The sequence below is a fragment of the Perca flavescens genome, chromosome 6 (genome assembly GCF_004354835.1).
Source record: "Perca flavescens isolate YP-PL-M2 chromosome 6, PFLA_1.0, whole genome shotgun sequence".
Classification (NCBI taxonomy): Eukaryota; Metazoa; Chordata; class Actinopteri; order Perciformes; family Percidae; genus Perca; species Perca flavescens.
The window spans coordinates 24,339,535-24,362,942 of NC_041336.1; the positions used below are offsets into that span (position 1 = coordinate 24,339,535).

The following is a 23,408-nucleotide window of genomic DNA, read 5'->3' on the forward strand; positions in this document are numbered from 1 at the left end:
ATTATAGTACTACATTCACAGAGGGGAATGGGAGCAGAGGACTAAGCCAGTACAGAAAGAGAAAAAACTAAACTCAACACAGAAAGATTGGAGTGCACAATAGAGAACAACTAGATCAGAGAGAGAACAGCTTAAAAGAAGAAATCAAAGGAATACAGTAGAATAAAGGGGAGAGGGGGGATGGAATTTCTCAATGACCTACATTTGCATTGCAATCTCCAACTGAAGCCAACATGTGCAGTTATGACATAGAGCACTATTTTTTATTAAACAGCCGTGGCCAAACGTGTTTTACTACAGTTATAGAATAGCAGCAGTCCAATAGTAGACACAAAAGTATCTAAAAGAGAAATTCTTTATAAGCATTTGGATGAAGGCACCCCAAGAAATGCACAATGTATAATTGCCTATCATTGTTCCAATAAGAGATCTCAGATGCAGAATATTGATAGTGATGATGTATTGGGCAAATCAAAATCACTTTTTTTTTTTTTTTTTTTTTTTAAAAAAAAAAAAAAGGAATGAATGTGAAATAACTCACACATCCCACCACACAGTGTGACAGGAAAAAGGATGGTGGCATTTTGTAGACGAAAGCAATGGATTCTTGTTATCTTAATTGGTTCCCATCCATTGCTTTAGTATCCATTCATACCACAGTGCTGTGAGACAGAAATTGTGAAAGAGAGGGAGAATTACGGAGGAGGGATGTAGAGATACAGGAGCTCGGTAAGCATCCAAATGAGAAAGCGAGCGATGCAGAGAGCAATGGATGCATTTGTCAGCTATCTTTTCTTGTTTATCTGCGGCTTTGAGACGTCGTTAGCATTCACACTGCAGAACCACATAGAGGTGACATACTGTCACTCCCAAATTACTCCTCTTTGTGAACAATACTTTCTCTTCTCCCCTTTATCTTAACAATGGAAAATCAACATATATTTACAGTTTCCTGGTTTCCTTTCTCTGCAGCCCTCCTCGTCCACACATTTTCTCTACTTTGCAGTAAGCATTATGTCAACACTGTAAACATTTAGCTGGAACTCTGTACAGCGTTCATTAGTATTCAGGCTGCAGCTCTACAGTGGCACACTGACACACTTCCTGTTAACAGCTTTCGGCTCGTTTTTTTTTCAAGATTATTTTTGGGGCTTTTTGGCTTTCATTAGATAGGATAGCTGAAGACAGGAAAGGGGGGATGACATACAGCAAAGGGCCACGGATCAGACTCGAACCTGGGCCACTGCGGTAAGGACTGAATCTCAGTGTATGGGGCGCACGCTCAACCAGGTGAGCTACCAGGGCGCCCAGCTCTGCTCGGTTTAGCGTATATCAGTCCAAGACTCTTAGGTTTCTTTTAAAGCACTAAATCTCTAAATCATCTCTATGTACATCACTCTTTCGTACACCACTGGTGATATAATAGAATATAGTGGAGAGTGCAGGAAGGTAGTGAGAAAGAGACCAAGTGAGTTGGAAGAAAGAGGAAAAAAAAGTAATGGGATGAGAATAGTAGAGGAAGTTGGCAGGGCAAGCAGAGAGAATAAGAAGAAACGAGATTAAGGCAGAAAAGGAAAGAAAAATGGAAGCGGACGAGGAGTAGAGAGGAGATTGGGAGAGATGCAGCTTTCAGTAGAGCAGAGCAATGTAAAGGAGAGAAGGGTAAGAGGAGTCTCATGCATTACTATGCAGGATGCATTTCACTGCATTGCAGTGGCACACTGACACACATTCACAATTACAGTTGACAATGAGTTATTTTAAAGAATACAGATTGTAAATATCTTGCAGTCAGTATTACAATCTGCTACATTGTTGGCCCATTGCCAATGTGTAGGTTTATGTTGAATATGGTCACTAAGCTACACATCCAGTGCTCAATTCACTATCTGTATAAAGACACTCAGACGTCAGCCTGCAGTTGTTTTGGTGCCTCGTTTGACTATGATGCAAAACCATTGACAAACAGCATCATGGGTTCAAACCTGGTTAATGATCCGCCCTCCCTTCTGTCTTTCTCTTATCTCTCCTGTCAGTATTAAGTGAATATGGTGCTCTGTAGTAAGAGAAAGGGCTGTTAAAATGTAGTTAGTGGTTAACTGTCCTCATGTCATTTAAATGCATGTTCATGGCCATAGGGTCAGGGCTGAGTTTGAAAATGTTGTTATACTACCAATGTTGCTGATGTTGCAAATTCAGTACTTGTTCTTTTGATGCCATTCTTTGGTTGATGTCAGCACATTTAAATCAATGTGGATGTTTTAGTTTCTGCTTAACGCTGCTATTTAGACTATATCACTAAATAAAACCAGATAATGCTCAGCTGATTGATACAACACATATCTTACAATACAACACAAAGTAAAGTCTGCAATTTAGAGACATTCATAAGTAAAAAGCTAAATCAATTCATATAGCACTAATGATATTACTACACAACTCTACTTAAGATACACACATTTCAACTAAAGTAAGTCTCAATACAGGAAACCCTTTTTTTTCCCAAACCGGACGCTTACAGAATTCTTACAGTATCTGAAAATACTCCTCATCGTTTTATTCTCCCTCCCACTCCTCCTTTTCTTTCAACACCTGTGCTCATCTTCTCCTCCACTCCCCTCTGTCCTTCTTTCCCTTATTCTGTCTTTGGATGACAGCTGTTAGGAGCTGTAGTCAGACAGTCCAGAGTTTTTGTGTGTCAGCACTGGTCCCACTGCAGCAGGTGCATGTGTGTTTGCTCGCCCACACGTTTGCATGCATGCATTGGTGCCCATTGAGGCTAGACTTGCTGACTGTGTGTGTGTATGGGTAGACAGGGCAAGCTGACTTACTGTCAGCAGCTATTGATGAATGAAGAGGTGAGCTTGGTTCCCAAGGAGGCAAACTATTAGAGCAGATTATTATGAGCCCTTGACCTTGGAGACTATGCAGATTCCTATCCCCACATATCCTAACCCCTTAACCCAGTATGAATTGTATAGTAGATGGATTTATTTATGGAGATAATCTTTTGATCGGTTGTTTTGACTCATTCACTCCAACATCTATTCACTTTTTTTCTAGCTCCCTCAAGTCACTTAGTTTAGGCCTATCATTTATTAAAAAATGTAATTTTAGACTTACAGTAGCCCACCAGACTGACAGAGCAGAAATATAAATCAATGAATGAAATCTAGCCTGTTTCTGTGCTATGTGGGTGGCTCCATCTGGGCATACCAACTGCTTAGTTATTGTGTGTGTCGGTGTGTGTGTGTGTCGGTGTGTGTGTGTGTGTGTGTGTCGGTGTGTTAGGGCTGCTCTGTTATGGAAAACAAAATATAATCACGATTATTTCGGTCACTATTGAAATCACGATAATTTCACTCGTTGACTTCTGGAAAGATGTTGCAATTATTGAACTTAAAACACAGTGGAAAAAGATAAATAAATCAACAGTAAAAAAACAGATTGTGAACCGTGAAATTTGCCTTAATACTTTTCCTATTTCAGTTTACTGCAAAACGTAATGTTTGTGCGTGCGTGCGTGCGTGCGTGCGTGCGTGCGTCCAGCTGTATGGTCTCCAGTCTCCATAACCGCTGGCCCAGAGTTAACAGCGACCATCTGGTGCCCATACAGAGTTGGTTTTAGCTTAGCAAACCTGATCTTCTTGTCAAAACTACCCCAGCCAAATCACTCCCTCTCTATTTCTCCATGTTTCCTACTCCCTTTTTGCTCTTAAGTGTTTATCATCCTTCTCTCCCACTATACGACGTGCTAAAAGAAAAAAGAATCCTAGTTGTAGCAACAAGTCATACTTGTTACTCGTTTGGGTCATACTGTATAGAAAGAGTTCTGCTAAAACCCAAGGTCGAGGCACAGTCCCATTATGTAATACCAATTGTTATCAAAACTTCCAGAACTGCTTTTGTGAGGTGAAGAGGTGGTTACGAGATTGTGACCTGAGGTGCACACAACAAGGGTTCTTGTAGTTAATTTATTGAAATAAAATAGGGTCCTATAAACAATTTTTTTTTAATGTATTCTGGTGAATCATTGCTGTATTTGAGGTTTTAAGCCAGCAGTGTTGCTTTGAAAAGTTGGAATTGAGTGAAAATTGTTTTTATTGAAACATTAGCATACAGCAGAATACTGTCTGAGTTATCATTCAAATCCCATTAATGTTTTGTCATTAATGCTATTGTGTTCAATCTTCACTTGCTTTAATATTCATGACTGAAATGGTTTACATTTGAAGAGAAGAATGCAGATGTTATGCTACGTTGATTTTTCCTAGGTCTAGCTAGGTGCTAACATTTTGCTAATAAAGTACTGGTACATTGAGATTTTACTGCCGGTATAAGCATATGGAGAGGATCATAAAGTGTCATAATGCTTCCTGCTGCATCGATGCCATTATCATTGATAGTCTCAGATTGCATTGAATGATGTCACGTTCCCATAGCAACCAGAACTATACTCCTGTTGAATAAAAGGTTGCATGGCCTGCTGCCGTTGGGAAAATTGTCTAGCAAGCTTATTTAGCAAGAGAGTTAATTGCAAGAACAAAAATAAACAGAGCTCGCTGACACAGGAGGTCTATACTATAGAGGCTATGCATAATGAGAGCTAATAATAAAACACTTTAAATTAAAGAGTGCTTTTTTGCAGTATGCTTTGAATACATTGATACATCTTAATCTACTTTCCTTCCCAAGTCCTTTTTCTGCTTTCTTACAAAGTGCATAAACATACACACAGACACATACTCTGTGCGAGCACAGTGTGACATTCCAAGGAACAGTCTGGAAGGGGGTTGAGGACAGAGACAGACTTGGCAGCTCAACATCAAATAGCCATACTATCTCTCTCACATACACACACCCACACACAGACAGAAAACTATCACCTCTGTCACAAATGTCCCTATAGACTATTGAGACACAAGTTCCCACAGAAAGTTGAAATATCACAGACCAATAGACAAAGCTTTGTTAGGGATATATGAAAAGTGGTGGTTTCTTGGTATTACAACCTGATAGAGTGAATTAATTAACAGCTGCAAGACAATCCATTGACTTTGTACTGTATACTCTCTACTGTGGGACATTGTTGATTGGCTCGGGCTGGCGTTCCCAACCAAATCATGCAAAAGCCAAAACACTGAAACGTCAAAACATTCTGTGGCCAAATTTGCTCTTTTTTTCTCAAAGTTGCTAGCGCTGGCAACTTGCTCACTAGGTAAGAAAGGCGTCAGTTTAGCACAGAAGAGTCAAGCTCATAGTATATAATGTGTGTGTTTTCAACTGGTTAAGTGTTAGTGGTGCGGGGATAATTACAAGCCTCCGAAACAACCATGTCACACAGCAGCTATTTCTACTGACAGCCAGCTATGCCACTAGACAGACACACACAGACAGACACACAGAGAGTAGCGGTCTGAAGCGTGTGCGTGCGTGTGACAACTGGAGCTGCCAATGGCGCTATTTCTATCCAGGGGTCACTTTGTGCTAGACAGAGTAGTCGATGTGTGTTAGCAGCCACTTTATCATGAGAGCAACAGAACAAACAGGGCAGATTGGCCTGAGAACCACTTTTGGTCAGCATCCTAACCCATAACACTTCTTCTATTATATATTTATTAAGACTATTTTTTTCACAATATGGCAAAAATACACTAATTCAAATATAAGATAATCATAAAATTTACATCCTACAAATCTCACAAAAAAATGTCAATTTACACCATCAGAAGTTGCAAAAATAAAAAAATATTGAATCAGTCCTACTATCCCACCCTGCTTTGCTGTGCATTATATTGGACGTCACATGTAAGCTTTGGGTGTCATACTTCCCAAAGACTTTATACATGGAAGAAAACTAAAGGGTCCTAACCTCGTAACACTATTGGAGCCCAAGTCCGAGTGTAGCAGGCACACACACATCCATACGCTGTTTCCATGGTAACCGGCAGTCATGGCAGAGGCCACATTGACTGGCTACCTACTGTGAGAGGGAGACGCGCACAAGTCTCTTTCACACATGGAGTATTTGGTATTGCTGAATTATTTTAATTCAACCAAAGACCTTTCTCATGATTATCATCTTGCTATGGTGTAAACTGTTTGATTTGCAAGGCTCAGTTACCTGGAATGTCTGCCTGTTTATGCTCATGGCACGGGAGGAGTTCTTTTGTCATACCCACGCCCTGAGCAATGCTAACATCTGCAGACAAATTTCTGTCTCTTTTGAAAGAAAATGTGCCATTTAGTGGAACTCTATTCAAATGGAAATGGGGATATTCCAATAATCTCACAAAATCTTAATGTGATGTAAACTAGAGTTTAATCTTTGAGTTTAAACTGAAACCAACTCTTCTCTTGGCAACATGGGCTACAATGTAAGCCAAATCTACAGTGACTCCCTACTGAAAAACATTTGCCAGTACTAAATCCTACTTTTTTTTCCTTTTGGCTGTGTGGCCTCATTGTGGCACTATAGCATCTATCAGTCACACCCTCTAGAATAACAAGCAGTCATAGTTGTGAGATGGGCAGATGGATGGATTGATGGATAGGATGACTAAACAAGCCAACGAAGGAATGAATGAGAATTCTGGTGTTGTATAACAGAAAGGTCTTTTATGGCATGTAGTAGCCACACCCTCTGCAATAACAAGCATGCACAGTAAACGAGGAAAGGATGAATGAATGGATAAAGGAAAAACATTGAGGCCATGATGGGCTCAATGAGACTGACGTTAAATTATGTATTGTTAAAAGTTGTAATTTGCCATGTAGAATAGCTTAATTCACTGTTACGCTGTATCTCTCTGTATTACAGTTTGTCTCTGCTTTGCCCTCCTTTTACAGAGCAGTAAAAAGCACAGTGAGCTAATTCTGGTCTTTTAGAAGAGCAGGACAGATGCAGATTATCTGAAAACCAGTTTTTAGACAAACTATTCATAATCACACAGCGTAACATAATAAACTTCAGCAGCTATTCCACAGGTTTAGTTTTGGAGTAGAGACGAGATATTTTGTCACTGATGCATGTTGGATCAGTGTGGTAGCTTAGTGAAAGAGACAGAGGCAGGGAAGATTTACACACAACATTGACACCAAATATCTATGGAACTTGTTTTTTTTAGGGATCCAGAAAAAAAAAACACTTTATCCACTCAACATTGCTTCACACGTGATCCTTTGGAATTTAGACATAAGTAATTCAGAACATATGCTCCAAACTATGGCCCATCTTTCCCCACTCCAGCTGAGCCTGAGATAAACCGTTCACAGAGGGTGAAAATCTAAGACCACTATAAGATGTTGATGCCTCGGCCATATCACATTACTGTTCAATGATATTTTGAAACCATTTGAAAGTTTGTCTCAATTTACACATTTTCTCCTGTTCTGTAAGGAGTTCCTGTTAAGTGATCACCATGAGTGCGTGTAGTAGGCCAAATCAGCAGCCGAGCAAAAGACAAGTTTGTGTGTCCGTGTGTGTTGTTAATATGAGTATGAGTGGCTGTGAGTGAGTGACAGCTCTGTGTGTGTGTCTCTGCATGAAGCAAGAACTGTGCTGACAGCCGAATGGCTTGCTCTGTTGGAGGGGATTCACACTTCACATTAGATCATCACACCAAACTGTCTCTAACACACACACACACACACACACACACACACACACACACACACACACACACACACACACACACACACACACATACACATCACACACACACACACACACACACACACTGCTTCAACCCCACAGAGAAACCGACTAGTCATACTGAGCAGCCAGACAATAACTCTGTCAATCAACGTCAAGTCCCTGCTTGGCTGTCCAGCCTGAGGCCTTCCAGTAGACAGCTAGTTAACCTGTGTGAAGGAAACTGGCCTCAAGCACATTTACAAGGCTCCATCTCCAACTTCCCATCACTTCTCTTGACCAAAATGTGTGCAATTCGTAACTCAGTGTTTCTCTCGGCTTCCCACAGTAGAGAGAGTGGGGGTCAGTGAGTGCTTGTTACAAATGTTTAATTTAGAAAGTCCAGCCATATTTTTTTCTTTTCTTTCTTTCACTCTCACTCTAATATGAATTAGTTGACTATTGTATACTTTACTTTTAATACAATTACCAAACTGCTTCAGTTTTAACCTGGCTAGCTCATGTAAATAGTATTTTTGTTTGTGTCTTTCAGGTGGGACCAAGGACATTGGCTCAGCGTTGACCAGGATGTGTATGAGACATCGCAGCATAGAGGCTAAACTCAAACAGTTTTCTATGTAAGCAACATTACACGTAGTGCATTTGTGTGCTGTTCTACTTTGTCTTGTCTTTATCTCTCCTCAACCACAATACTATTGAATTTTACCAACTCACAGGCTCTAATATAAAAGATCCCTTCTGCAATTCTGTTGAATGATTGGCTGGGATGTAAGAGGGGTTAGGTGGGAGATGGGATTTAATTGGCGGTACTTTGTGAATAAGCCCCATCAGTGTGGTTTTATTGAGCTAAAAGAGGCATATTTACAGCAAGTTCATACGTCCTATAAACTTCCCCACTAAAACTCTAATGTTGACAAAAAGTTCTTAGCACCAGCTATTTAAAACCTTTCTTACAAACATCTGATTGGGTTATAAAATATATATTTTTTGCAGTGTTTCTTATATAAGTTACTCAGTTTGCGTACTTTGACCCAAACTGTTTCTCTAACAGTGCAACTCCAATAAAATGGTCTGCATTCAAATTTTGATCTCAGCGTATCCTCCATGTCTTGACATTTTGTGTGCGTGGGTGAGAATGCCCCTTGTCATGGAATGCTGGGAAAGAGACGATTGTCTGGCAACACAAGCATCTATAATGTTTCAGTGTAGTCACACACACTCCCTCACCCTCCCTCAGTCACACAAACACACACACCCTACACAGACAAGAGGCTCTCTAATTTTGGGTGGCATTTCAGTGGAGATTCCACTTGGATCTCCATAGCAAGGGCTGTACACGGGGGGCTGTGGTCACAACCCACCCACTGACACACACACACACACACACACACACACACACACACACACACACACACACACACACACACACACACACACACACTTTTGGAGAAATGTCTGCAAGAGGGAGAAGTCTAATTTTAGTTTCATGCAGTAAGCCTGCAGCTGCCTACCTCTCACACTCACAGCTTCTTCAACACACTCACAAATACATGTCAAATACAAGACGGAAACAGTTGGGTAACGATTGACTGCACAACCTTCTTACTTCCTCCTGTGACACAGTCAGACATAAGCAGACCTTTTCTTCTCCCAGTCTCTGTTTTTATCTCTGCCTATTAATGATTGACAGACATGACCATACAGTGTTAAGACAGAAAGGCAAACCCAGACCTAATGATTTTTATGTCTGACCGTCTGTCTGCTACTTTATGATCAGGTGACAGATATACTGACAAACCCCCGCAGAGCAGGTCTGGAATTTTACATTTTATAAATAGGTTTTGGGCCTTATTATTGGTCAATAAGTACACATAATTTATGAAAATTGTAAACCTAAGCAGTTAGTGTTTTTAGCTGAATTCAAATAGGAACCATTTTAAATTTTAAAAGGTAAGTCTTAAATGGTTTAACTGATCAAGCTGACATCACATTAGAAGTAACTATCCTGGTGTTTTGCAGGGCCTTCCTTGAGGGTCTGATCAACCCTCTACAAGAACAAGTGGAGGAGTGGAAAAGAGGAGTCAATACTTTGGACAAGGACCATGCTAAAGGTAGGACAAACCAATGTAATCACATACAAGAATATAACACAACATGCAGATCCAGAAATTACTTTGACATTAGGATACATCATGCAAAATATTAAAGCAATGTAAATTGCCAATGTTTTAGTACTGCTTTTTTTCTAACCTAAAGATTAGGTTGATATTCAGGTTTTCATACCGTTTGTTTCTTCTTCTGTGGCACATAATATTATTAAGTGTATGAAAATGTGTACCTTAACACTTAGTTTTCACACAGTTAGTTTACTTTTTTACCTTGTCCATCTGAACCAGAGTATAAAAGAGCCCGACAGGAAATAAAGAAGAAGTCTTCGGACACACTGAAACTTCAGAAGAAAGCAAAGAAAGGTAAAAAAATATATATATATATATATATTTTTTTTTTAAACCAAAGCTTGGGTGAATTGACAAAAATAGCAATGCTACATGCAGTTCATCTGATAGCGATGGAGACAAATCTTGTACTAAATCGTGTTCCTACAGACTAGTAAAATGTTGACCCCAGAGTATGAAAACCAGAAGAATGTCACACTACACAATATACACTAGTTTATTATCTTTATTGTGCATGCATATAATGTAGCTAAATATAGGGATCACACACTTAACAACTTGGAGCCTTGTCTGCTAAGCTCAGTGAAAGATATCCATCTCAAGTGTCCGTCAGATAATTAGTTCAGATTCTTAGAAAGCAAACAAGTAAAATGCTTTTTGTTATCCTCTACTAGTATGCAACCTTATCAGGAAGAATTGAACCGGAGTCTTTTACACCCCTCTCGGTAAAGGATTAGCTATATACATGTATTAGTAAGGAAGGGTTTGGCTTCTTGAAATTCAGTCAGTGATTTTTTTTTTTTTTTCATATATGACATCACAAGCCAGTGTAAAGAAAAATGTGGTTTTCATTGACCTCTATGAGAATCTTGCAATCAACCGTTTTTTTGGACACCAGGATAGAAGAAGGAAAAACGGCAACTTATCTACTGGTGATTCACTCAAAATGCTATCCTTTGTTTTACTTGAATTCTACTGTATGCACCTGGGCTTTGGGAGTATTTTAGTTTAGTTTGATTTATGCTGTACTGGATTAAAGATTTCTATCTGCAAGACGTCAACATTCAGGACTAGTGGAAAAATCTGATTATTGAAATCATGAAAGGGCTCAGTGGTAGAAACAACTGCCACCTTGTATTTCACATAGGAAAATGTCCAAATTGTATATATGACGTTTTCATTAGACAGCAGTGATGTGTGTAGAAGAAGTTTGTTTTTACTGATTAGACGTGTGCAGATCTAGTGAGGCTAAACATTACCTTACTTGGTAAAGACTCTCTGAGAGGGCACAGGCTTTTCCCCTCTGCATTTCTCAGGTTCTACAAACACATTCACCTACCTAAAAAAATACCCCACACAAAAAAAGGAATTAGATGTTTGGGGATGTTGATAGTTGTAGTCCTAAAGTCAACAGATGTTTAGGCAAAAATACAACATACTTGTAAAGAAAAAGTAAAGAAAAAAGGTCAATGGTTATTCTTTGGCATATAACTGATGCTGCACATAGTGATCATTACTAATACTGCTACTTAAAGGGACAGTTCACCCCAACATTTAAAATACATATTTCTTTTCTCTTACCTGTAGTGCTATTTATCAGTCTAGATTGTTTCGGTGAGCTGCCCAGTGTGAGATATCGTCCGTAGAGATGTCCGCCTTCTCTCGAATTTAATGGAAGTAGATGGCACTCGGCTTGTGGTGCTCAGAGCGCCACAAAACACATTTTCAAAACTCAACAGAAGTGTCTTTTCTCCCAAATCATGACCCGGTTAGTCAAGATAATCCACAGACCTGGTTGGGAGCAGGTTCATTTAGGAACTGCTTTATTTCTACCGAACAACACCTGCCAACTGTATCACAGAAGGAAGCGTATTCATCTTGTGAAGATTATTTTATAGCTAACCGATACTGTTGGCTCCCCTGAGCTAGTAAACGCTACAACTGAACCGAGGGGGACGCCCCTAAATGTTTACATCTCGCGATGTCACGAGCACCAGCCTCTCCATGTATGTCTCCAGTACGCTTCCTTCTGTGCGGTGATAAGGTTGGCGGCTGTAGTTCAGTAGAAAGAAAATAGTACTTGCGTGAAACTGCTCAAAACCAGGTCTGCAGATTATCTGGAGTAACCAGGGCATTATTTTTGGAAAGAGACATTGTGGAGTTTTTCAAATGTATTCTTTTAGTGCTTTGAGCCCAGTGCCAGGTAGTTCCTTTATATTTGAGAGAAGGCAGACTTCTGTACAGCTGGTATCTCCAACACTGGGCAACTCGCGCCACAACAATCTTCATTGATAAATAAATAGCACTACAGGTAAGAGTCAAAATAGTATTTTTGATTTGGGGGTGAACTGTCCCTTTAAGATAGGTGTCCTTCCCCTACAGCTGTATGCATGACTTTGATTATCATTAAACACTGCTGGTATAAGCTCAAGACCATACTTGTCAGCACTGGGATTGTTGTCACGTTGCTGTCCTTTTTGTTTTGATTTACAAAGCATGTCCAGTCAAATGTTGTTGTTTTTTGAAAGGCGTTGTCTTGATGTATTTGAGTTCACTGACCAATGGACCAGTGTGCCAGTGAGGAAGGAAGCAGTAACCCTAATCCCATTTTGTGTCATCTGTTAGTATTAATGTACGAACATATCGGCATACATTTGGTATCAGACAATGTCATCTGTGGGAAACAAAACCTGCTGATATTTGGCATTTGTTTTTGAATTGGCAATGTGGCAATTAATGTAACTGCCAAATCAATCAACTTATCGTGGTATTTGACCTTCCAAAAGGTTTACTGTCTTTGAGAAAGGCATATCAGTAAAGCTCAGCCTGTCTTACTCTTATACGATTTACTAAGGCGTACAAATGCTTAAAACATGGCATCCAGACCCTGCTCGCCTGCTACACTTATTTTGAAAGATCTGTCAAGGCAGGGTTTGACACTGAATAAGAGAAAAGCATTGCTGGCTGGACTTACGACTGCAAAAAAACTAGTTGCCACACGTTGGAAACCTCCACATTCGCTCTCTTTTCGAGCTTGGGTTTTAACATATTTGGATATTGTTTACTTGGAGTTGTCGACATCTAGAGTCCACGGAGCAAAAGAGTCAGTAATAGAGGCTTAGCTTTCACGTTTAACTACCCTCCGCGGGCTTCAGGTTTAATATGTAACCGAGATTTGGAGTTCTGGATCCAGGGGGTGGGTGGGTTATGTCTGGGGTTTTATTTAGTTTTTTTTTATTTTTTTAATCTTTATCTTAGTTGTCAATCATACGTTTCTGTGTATATGTATAGGTAGGTATGTGAATATATGTTTTGTGATCTATTTTTGATGCGTATACATACCTGTACGTACTGTCTCTTTAACATAAAATAAAAATTTGATCACAAAAAAAAACATGGCATCCAAATATACAAGACTGCACTGGTGATGCATTGGTGTTAAATGCTGCCACTCTTTCAGTTGACTTGCATCTTTTTCCTCTCCCTGTCCCCATGTGGTTCTGATACCATCCTTCTCCTTACGCTGCACTGCAGCTGATAATCTAGGTAAGTCAGTTTGTGGAATAGACACACTGTCCAGGTTGTTGCTTACGCTATAATGCTTAACCAAGCATTTTGGTTGCATTGTAAAGAAGCCACCATCAATATTGAGTTTTATGCAAATATTAAATATGTTTGGATGGTGCTACTGTGAATATTGGCATGCTCAATTTTCCACCACAGATATGGCAACTATTGTTGACGTTGAAACTGTATATAGTCGTCTGAGAAGCTGTGGTTCCCTATTGGTTCTTACTTAAGGGTACAGACTCAGGATCTATCCTTTTTTACTGTTGCCTATACATCCTCTCCTTTGTTTTCTTATGGCTCCTCTCATTTGCTGTCTGCAGTTCTGGGTCAGAGGCCCCATGTTGTTGAGCACCTGGAGTAATGAAGTGTTCTTGAAAAGGAAATTAAACAAGAAGCCGAGGTGTGCTCCTTTACTGAGCCTTTGCGCTGACCCACTTGAGAGTTGAAATAGAAAAGAGAATGTCTTCATTGAATCAGTATCACAGTGATAGTAAAAACGAGCTGTGGTCTGAAGAGGAAAGCAGGTGAGGTGGAGGCCTAAGTAGACTTGAAATTGTCCAGTGGGTGACTCCTTCTGCTTTACTGGTCCAGTTCTGTAATGTTATATTAATGTCTACAAATTACCTTTTTCATTTGTATCCATACTGTGTTGTCCGACTTTAAGTATGGTCCATGCTGGCAAGTTTCTGTTCCTTTGCTCTGCTCACACATATGCACATTTTGTCTTGTCTTCAGCAAGCCACCTAGTGACAAAACCAATAAAAGGAAGTGTTGCCAGAAAAAAACTTTTTTTGTAAAGTTGTAATGTTTTGTGATGCTTTAAAGGCTTTTGGGTTTTCTTACTTTTAACTACAACCTGTCCACACTGAATAGTTGTAAATTAAGTAATTAAAGTGTGTGTGTGTGTGTGTGTGTGTGTGTGTGTGTGTGTGTGTGTGTGTGTGTGTGTGTGTGTGTGTGTGTGTGTGTGTGTGTGTGTGTGTGTGTGTGTGTGTGTGTGTGATAGAAGCAAGCACTTGGAAATAAAAAGAGATTACTGTCATTGTTTCCTATAAATTGGAAATAATTTAATTTTGTTTGGCAACCATCTTTCCTTCACTTAACCTAAATGCATCTCTTTAACCCCAAAAGTATGTAAACTCTGTGACCTCTGTACCACAGAAATTCACATAAACATTTAAATCAAGGGCTACTAGTTTTAGTCACGCTACTTAAAGGAAGAGCTGTCCATTTACACACAGAAATAACACCCCATCTGTCCGCTTGTGTTGGCGAGTGTATATTTGATGTTTTGATACGTGTCTTGTGAGGGTGTTTTTCTGACCTCAGACCCCAGCCTTGCTAAGTAACAGCCTGTGACTGCAACCTAATGTAATCATCGGTCATGTGAAAGCTGAAGAAGCTAATCTCATTTCCGTGTGTGTGCACACTACATGTGTGCAGACTGTGCGGACCCCCACCATATACATCTATTTGAGTTCTGCTTGATTTATTGTTTTTAACCTAAAACTTTCTGATAAATAATAGATTGTACAACACAGCAAATCTAATGATAGGGGGCTCCCGGAGAGCTCAGTTGGTAGAGCAGGCGCCCATATATAGAGGTTTACTCCTCGACGCAATTGGCCCAGGTTCGACTCCAACCTGCGGCCCTTTGCTGCATGTCATTCCCCCTCTATCTCCCCTTTCATGTCTTCATCAGTCCTGTCAAAATAAAGGCTGAAAATGTCCACACAAAAAAATCTTTAAAAATAAATGAAGAAAAAACTAAATCTAGTAAAAGGTGAAAAGAAATAATCACAAAATCATCTACTGAACAAGAGCTGTACAGTATTTTGTGTGCACCATTTCAAAACTTCTCCTCTTTGCTTCCCTGCCTGTCTTTGCTTCCCTGACTGTTATGTTAAAGTGTGGATAAGCAAATTAACTCACTAGTCGCATTAACCAATGAAATCTACCTAATAAAGTGATGAAGCTTATCTGAATTGACTGGTAAAGTGCATTAGAGGACGTTGTGATGTGTGCTTTGGTGTTGCTATATTTTGGAGACTCGTGTGTTGGTTCTATTAACAGACGTACACACAGGACATCTACAGTATATCATCGCTTAGTCATCCAGTCTACACTACATGTCCCAAGCACTAATTGTCCTTTTACTGAACACTGAAATGACTTGTGAAAAATGTTTCAGGGTGGATTTGTTTACAATGCAGTCAGTGCCCATTGACCTTTAATGAACCTCAGTGTTTGTCTGTGGTTGAAGAAAAAGAGGAAGTAGCAATTAGGGCCTTGTAATTCACATAGTTGCACAAGCACAGATGCAGAAGTTATGGCACAGAGACCGGGAATGTGTTCAGTTCAGCACTAATAACCCCTCTGCTTACCACAAGTTGACATCTTACGTTTGTGTGTGCGCAACCCCCTCCGTCCCTACAGTTATGTCTTTTACATCAACAATGATGTCTGCCTCAAGCTGATTGAGTAATAACAATGGTTGGTTGAATATTAAACATATTTTTCACTCTCTGTGGTAGGTTGAAAGAATGTTTTTTTACAATATTCACTCTTCATGGTCAGTTTCCACATGAGCTAGTATCGTGAGCGTATGCATGTTTGGAATTGATGGCCTTGTGATTCACTTTTAAACTCAAATATTACTCAGTCAGCTGCATTTAAATCTGTTTGTTTGCTTGATTTGAAATTGTTCATGTAATTAAATGAGTGAAGGGATAAGGTGCTTTTTGATGGGTCAACTTTTAACAGAAGTACACGAGGAAGTAATTGTGACACTAATTGTTATAATGTGAAGCACTACGCAAGATACTCATGGACACTATCAAAACAGCAACAAGGAAATTATTTGGCTTTCCATCTGTCTCAGACAAAGTGCCTCCACTTACAGTAGTGTCTTTCCAAACCCACTGTGGTTATGTTGAGAATACAGTCTGCCAAGACTTGAACTTGTGGGAAAACCAGAATACAATATGCTCCCTCGTTTTACTACATGCCAAGGAGACACCACAGCATCTCTGACTTTGGGACTTGAAAAGTATATTGAGGCCAACTAAGGCCTTAAGTTTAAACGGTTGTTTATGTATTTTAAACAGTGTTAATAAAAACATGGCTGTGATGTGAAAGGAATATTTCTTAATGGCACGTAACATATAGTATATCCATGAGCATTACAACAGAGGCTACATTCAGTCAAGACATAGGTTATTGTTATGGCAGGTATTATTTTTCTATAATTTTAACTGTACATTTTAATTTATAGATGCACTTGATACATATTTTTTTGCATTACCTAAGTGATTGACCAGCTGTTTATAACCAGTGACTAAAATATTCTTTGAAATGTCAGCCTAGCTTGCAATTAATTTCATTGGCAAAAAGATGGAAAAGGCTTAATTTTGCCTGGGGGGAGCGGGTGTAAATAATAATGAGTTAGGTCCTGCAGTGGAAACCAGACCAATGACTGTCTAGCCCTCTCAGACTCAGTCATACTGCCAGTGCGCCACAAAATCTTACAGTACAATGTAACTGTATACTTGTCTGCTCAAAAAATGCAATTTGGAATTATCTTCTCCATTGTGGTTCTCCGTAGTGTAATATAGGAGGAACTGTTCTCAGTGTTACAGTCACCAAACCAAACTGGGTAAATGGATTCCCTCCCTATGGAAACTCAGTTTGTCAACAACCATCAAGGGCTAAGGACTCTCGACACAGGACTCATAATGGTGGTATTAGTATACTTGAAAAGTTGCTGTAAAACTATAAATGTCAGTGTAATGTCTGTAGATATCCTTTACAGGCATAAAGTAATACTTGGAGACAACCACACGTGAGCTCTCTCCGTGTTCGGTTTATTAGCTTGCCAGCGTGAACAACAACCACAACATCCGGTCTATCTCTTCTTCTTCGGCTCTCCGTCGTCTGTCCTAGAACAATGACACCTATAGGTCACTACCTGTCATTATAGTTAGTCCACACATTTACCACGTCATTAATATGTTAACCAAAAAGTATGACAATAACTGTTGGTATTTTTGTTGAAACTCTTAGGCAGCTACACTAGACTTAATCTTGCCTAGAATAGAAAAAAAAGTCCAATGTAATCCTGCATTCTTCTCACTTTGGGTACAAACATTGTCTTAAATCCACAACAATATATAGTGAGGAGTTATACTAGACCTTCACCCCATATCAACATTCACACTGCACAAAACATTTAGTCAGTAATGTCAGCTGTTGTGCTAGTGGGTACATAATGACACTAAGTGTTTCCATTTGGTGCTTTTCCATTGTGTGTGTGTGTGTGTGTGTGTGTGTGTGTGTGTGTGTGTGTGTGTGTGTGTGTGTGGCCATTGTTAATTGGCATTTTAATTGTGTTCAAGTTGACTGACGGAGAGATACAGCAGTGGAAACGGAGCTCCCCACATGCTGGATCATACATTATGTATATACTGCACCGACACATCAGAAAGGAAAGGCCACACATCCTTATGTTTTACATTTGAGGTGAACATTGTTTGCCTGTGTAACTCTAGTTGTGTTTCTTTACAACTGATTTGCATGATATAGGGCCATATAAAATGCCATGTTTGTTATCTTTGCCCAGACACAAGAACAGACAGACAGACCACAGAGTTGTTCACTTTGGGTTTAACTTTTTGATGTATCAACTGTGTGTGTGTGTGTGTGTGTGTGTGTGTGTGTGTGTGTGTGTGTGTGTGTGTGTGTGTGTGTGTGTGTGTGTGTGTGTGTGTGTGTGTGTGTGTGTGTGTGTGTGTGTGTGTGTGTGTGTGTGTGTGTGTGTGTTTCAAGTGGTTAGATAATGCCTTTGAGGCCCACTGCATGTCATCTAGGGCAGTCGCCAGCCTTCCTGCCTCCTTAGAGAGCTCAAGAGGGCCTGTTTCGGCTTCAGGGTATCCTCTCTCATAATTGCACACCCACCAACAGAAATGCATGCAACCACGCATACGCGCACCTATACACATGCAGCACAAAGACGCACACAGTGCTGAACAACAGGGTCACCTTGGGACTGTCATTTCCCAAAGACATTCCTGGATTTACATATGCATATTCAGTCAGACCTATAGGCAGCACAAGGAACAGATGGTTCTGGAGATGCCTTGTGTAAGCAGACCCAATCTCTCTTAACCCTGTCTATAAACACTGGAATATATGTGTTTGACAAAGAGTAATAGAGAGCTAGTCAAAGCAAATCTCACTTTTTGCTATCTCTGCATAATGGATTGAAGTCCAAGACGAGCAACAGTTTAGCCTAAAGTAGATAACCTTTTTGCCACCTCTGAACAACTGACAGGAAACACTTTCGTGACAAGAGTGGCCCTTCATGCTGAGGTGATAGCCAAAAGTAGTGGGGACATTCAAATACTAGCACTGAAGATACCAATGTCCACGATAAAAAGCTTAACATGTAGAGCCGTAGTAAAATCACCAAATGTTCTTTCATTGCTACATGATCATATTGTTTGTGATTATCCATGCATGTTACAGTAGCATTACTCTATTCTTCTTAGTGTTTGTGTTGTGGAGGAAGATAAAGGGGGAATATTTTCCATCAGGTTTAATGGTAAACAAAAAAAAACTTGATTTTTAAACATTGTGAAGTAGTAAATAGAGTCATAGTCATGTGTTTTTGAGTTGGCAACGGTATTGTACCTTTAGTGATGTATATATTCTTTTTGTGTGTTCTAAGGTCGTGGTGATATCCAACCCCAGTTGGACAGCGCTATGCAGGATGTCAGTGATAAATACATTCTGCTGGAAGAGACCGAGAAACAGGCCCTGAGGAAGGCTCTTATAGAGGACAGACAGAGGTTCTGCTGTTTCGTAGCCATGCTGCGGCCTGTAGTGGTGAGTAACAGCGGGAGAGAAAGAGAAATTAGACTTCAGAAAGATCTCGGAGAACAACAGAAAGTCAACTCACTCCACAGTGTCTTTGCTTTTTCTTTTAATTCCACAGACTGGAAAGATGCATTTTCACACCCTCTACTTCATCACACTTCTAATGCATGTCTACTCTTTCTCCAGGCCATCATTAAAGAGCTTTTTTTTATTGCCACTGCTAATCTAAGGAGGACTATATTCAATGTTGTGTAAACTGTGTATGAGTGTTCATCATTCTACAACTCTCTCTGTCTCTCTGCTGTTAATTCTTTTAGGATGAGGAGATTTCTATGTTGGGAGAAGTCACCCATCTCCAGGCTATCTCGGATGACCTTAAAGCCCTGACCTCTGACCCACATACGCTTCCCCCAGCTAGTGAACAGGTGAGGAAAATATCAAAGATGCAACAGTCTGTGCTTAAGCAACTGCCCTTTATCTCACTGTCAAAATACATACCCTTTTGGTCCTGTGTGACTTCATTTTCTTCTATTCTGTTGATAAAACAAAGCTCATTCCTCTTCACTATGACTAATCAATAGGACTACTATTTTCCTCCCTCTCAGGTGATCTTGGACCTTAAGGGCTCAGACTACAGTTGGTCATATCAAACACCGCCCTCGTCTCCCAGCACCACTATGTCCAGGAAGTCTAGCATGTGCAGGTAGGCTGCGACAGCCAATCACATGACTCATAGGCATAAATAAGTGAAAGAGACTTTGTCTTTTAAGTACACATTTACCTGCTGTAACTTAAAAGCTTTTTGTGTCCCAGTGTGCTTGAAAATAATGTCAAATGGAAAATGAATTTACTCCAGTTATTTTGTTCACCCATTTCCAAGAACTGAGGAATGAGGAGGTGAAAACTATATAAAGTGTCTATATTTTTAGTCAAGTTAGAGATTATATTATTGCAGGACATACTGTATATACCCATAGTATCTACTGAAATCTGCAAATTTGTTCTGTAGACCCTTTCAATGGTTATGGAGACGGCTTACATCAGTGTAATGCAGTAGGGAACAAGAACATGGAGAACAGCTTTTGCGTTGCCTACTCTGTGTCTGCCACCCAGTGGTCAATATGGAGTAGTTTGCAAATTCTTCATCTTAGTTTCTTTGTATCTCTGCTTCATCTCCTCTTTGCTAGTGATAATTGTTCATTAGTTCACTTTACTGAGATATGCAGTTTAAGTGGTCCTACTTTGTCAAAGTAAAGGTAGGGAACTTTTAAAGAATTAACAAAGCAGCACACTTTTTGTTTTGTAGCTGTTCAGACTGTTCTGTTTTCCACCATCTGTCCTCCCTGCTTTTTTGTGCATCTCCCAATGATTTTTCCTGAACTGTTCTGGTTTTTAGAATGAAACGTTGTGCCTGGGTTGCAAATTGCTTTGCATTTGTCCTGTTAAAATCTTGTAACTACACTGTAATTTTGGGGCTGTGGGTTTTCTGTGATTGAATCAAAACTTTATGTCATGATGAGAACATTTGTAGGACTTCCAGATTCTGAAACCATTTCAAACCCGCTATAGAGGAGCAGTTCAATGGTTTCAGTCCATAACAAGCTAGTTTTTCTTTCTTGATCCTTAGATGGGTGATTTGTTAATTTACAAATCATCGTGAGGCAGCCGCTTTTATGATTTTGTTGCTTTGCAATTTATAATTGTCACTATTTTTACTACTAGAAGCTTAAACTAGGTATAGTTTTGCCTTGTTCTTGTACATAATTTGGTACATTTTGAATGTATTTTTCATAGTACAGCTTTTGCAAGATGCCATTTTTATATCTTCTTCAGACATTCAGATTATTGCTTTCAAGTCTCAATTCACATATTAATTAGACCCAGTCTTTATGCTGTTTTTCACTTTTTCATTAGTGTTTTGTGGCGAATATTCCCATAGGCAAGAAATCCTGTGATTTCCTGCCTGTAATTATTGTCATTTTGATTTCATGCCTTTTAAGTTGGTTTGTTTTGTTGTTTTGACTGGATTTGGCCTCAGTCACTGCCTGCTGCATCTTGGTGTGCTGTGTTAATAGTTTCCCACCCTGTCTCTCCCCAATCCCCTGCCTTCATTCCCTCCCTTTTATTCTTTTTATCTCTTTCTTATCCAACCTTCCTCCTTCAATCCATGTCTTTGGGTGCACTTGATTCTCTTTACCCCGCCTGTCACTGTCAAACTTCTCCTTCCTCTGGTCCTCCCCTCATCCATCACTCCTTCCCCTTTCACAGTAGTCTGAACAGCGTTAACAGTAGTGACTCCAGGGGATCCAGTGGCTCTCACTCTCATTCTCCTTCCTCCTCTTCTTCCTCCTCTTCCTCCCACCACCTCTTCCACCACCATCACCCCTGCCATCGGTACCGTAGCTCCACACTACCCCAGCAGGCCCCAGCCCGGCTCTCTAGCATCTCCTCCCACGACTCGGGCTTCATTTCTTCATCCCACGACCAATACACATCGTCCAAATCCTCCCCGCCCATGGCAGCTGAAACGAAGGTAAGAGAAGCCCTCCGCTACACACACTTAACAATAATAGGTATGTACACATGGTTGAGACAAGACTATAAAATCACATATGCTCTATGATTTACAAGTTATTGTAGTCCGAGTCAGAGAGAAAACCTCAAACCAGCAATCCACGCAAGTCTTTTCTTGCACATCTCCCCAGCCACTATGAGAGGCAGTTAGCTGGCAGCTGTAAGTGTATGTGATCATTGTGAAGTCATTTCAATGCTATTATTATTATGACATAAATGCTCAGGAAATTAGTCTGCCTCCATTCTAGCCCAGGGCAAAACAGGTCAGCCCCATCCTGCTATTAAAGAGTCGACCGCTGTGACAGACTGTGGTTTGGCTTGAGCATACTGTGTGTTGTATTTTCATTAAATGTATCACAGTAAAATGACATGTCACAGTGTCAACAGCATATTTTACAGACACTAAGATTGTGTCTCTATCAGCATGTCTAATCCTGACAGTTTTATCCAACCACCTGACACAAGGTTTCAGATAATATTAACTGTGATAGTCCATAGGATTATCTGTGTGGGTCTTGTGGTTTGAGATCAACCATGAGAAGCGGCTGCACTAGCTGACATTTTGTTAGCACGCCAGCAACCAGAGTTCCCCTGTCCAAAACACATTGGTATAGTTAGACGGTGGTTTGGCAAGTCCGTACCTGACCCATTTATAGTACAGTCCCAAGAATCAGCCCTCTCGTTGCCTCATTCTTGGTGTAGTAACAGTAGTTGATGTTCGAAGGAGAACAGTCACAGGGTTTACAGGGGCTCACTCTTTAACCAAGGGTCAATAAGGCCGGGCCGTGGCTTACACTTAATGAGGATCTCTTTAAGAGCCATCCATTTTCAAAACCCACTTCTATGGAGGGTGCTGTTCTGTAGCTGGCCCCAACTCCTTATCTCCTTCTGGAGAGCAGCATGCATCACACATGTTGACTTTGTGAGGATACTTATAACTTCCTAAAGAAGAAGAACTTTGCCTGTGCTTCCCTTTAACAAACTCCAACACTGCTGATGTCCTTGCAAGTAATGCTGGTATGACTCCCAGTGCACCTTCACTACAGCCTCTATAAACACTTGGCTGTACTCCTCACTAACTGCTGAGAACTGTGGAAAAGTTCCCTGTGCTCTCTAACAAACTGCCTCTATCTGTCTACCTGCTGACATGTCTGTAATTGCGATTCTTCCCCTCCATCTGTGCCCCCCCCTCCATCTTTTCCCCCCTCTCTCCCTCTGGTTTCGTCCCACTGCCTGCTTGTTGCTGCCCTCGCTGTCCCAGCCTTGTCCCAGTTCCAGGTCCTCTGAGGTATCAGAGACTGGGCAGCTCCACAGTGACTGCAGCCCCCCCTCTCCTCTAGCTGCTGCTAGTGCTCCTCAGCACACTACTGACAAGGTGAAACACACTCATCCACCAAGAACCTTTACCCCTCCTTTCACATAAAGGTCTGTGTTGTAACCACAATACACCCACCGCAGCTTCCCCGTACTAAACTTCAAACTGTGCTGTACATTGCATCGACTTTGGTTTATCACAGAAATGTTAAAGAAACCTCCAAACGCCCTGGCATGTGCATCAG

General features: G+C 40.4%; 1 protein-coding gene across 6 annotated transcripts in view; it reads left to right on the forward strand.

Moving 5' to 3' along the window:
* LOC114557058 (metastasis suppressor protein 1) overlaps positions 1-23,408 on the forward strand; it is a 55,048-nt gene that overhangs the window by 25,164 nt on the left and 6,476 nt on the right. The window contains exons 4-12 of one of the 6 annotated variants that reach the window (XM_028580319.1): positions 8,187-8,271; positions 9,674-9,765; positions 10,051-10,125; positions 13,366-13,377; positions 19,127-19,284; positions 19,593-19,700; positions 19,881-19,978; positions 21,544-21,808; positions 23,111-23,224. In XM_028580319.1, the coding sequence (XP_028436120.1) occupies positions 8,187-8,271; positions 9,674-9,765; positions 10,051-10,125; positions 13,366-13,377; positions 19,127-19,284; positions 19,593-19,700; positions 19,881-19,978; positions 21,544-21,808; positions 23,111-23,224 (1,007 nt within the window). Of the gene's footprint in view, positions 1-8,186; positions 8,272-9,673; positions 9,766-10,050; positions 10,126-10,635; positions 10,764-13,365; positions 13,378-19,126; positions 19,285-19,592; positions 19,701-19,880; positions 19,979-21,543; positions 21,809-23,110; positions 23,225-23,408 lie in introns of those variants that run through there. The other 5 variants (XM_028580322.1, XM_028580321.1, XM_028580320.1 and 2 more) reach the window with 5 other exon arrangements.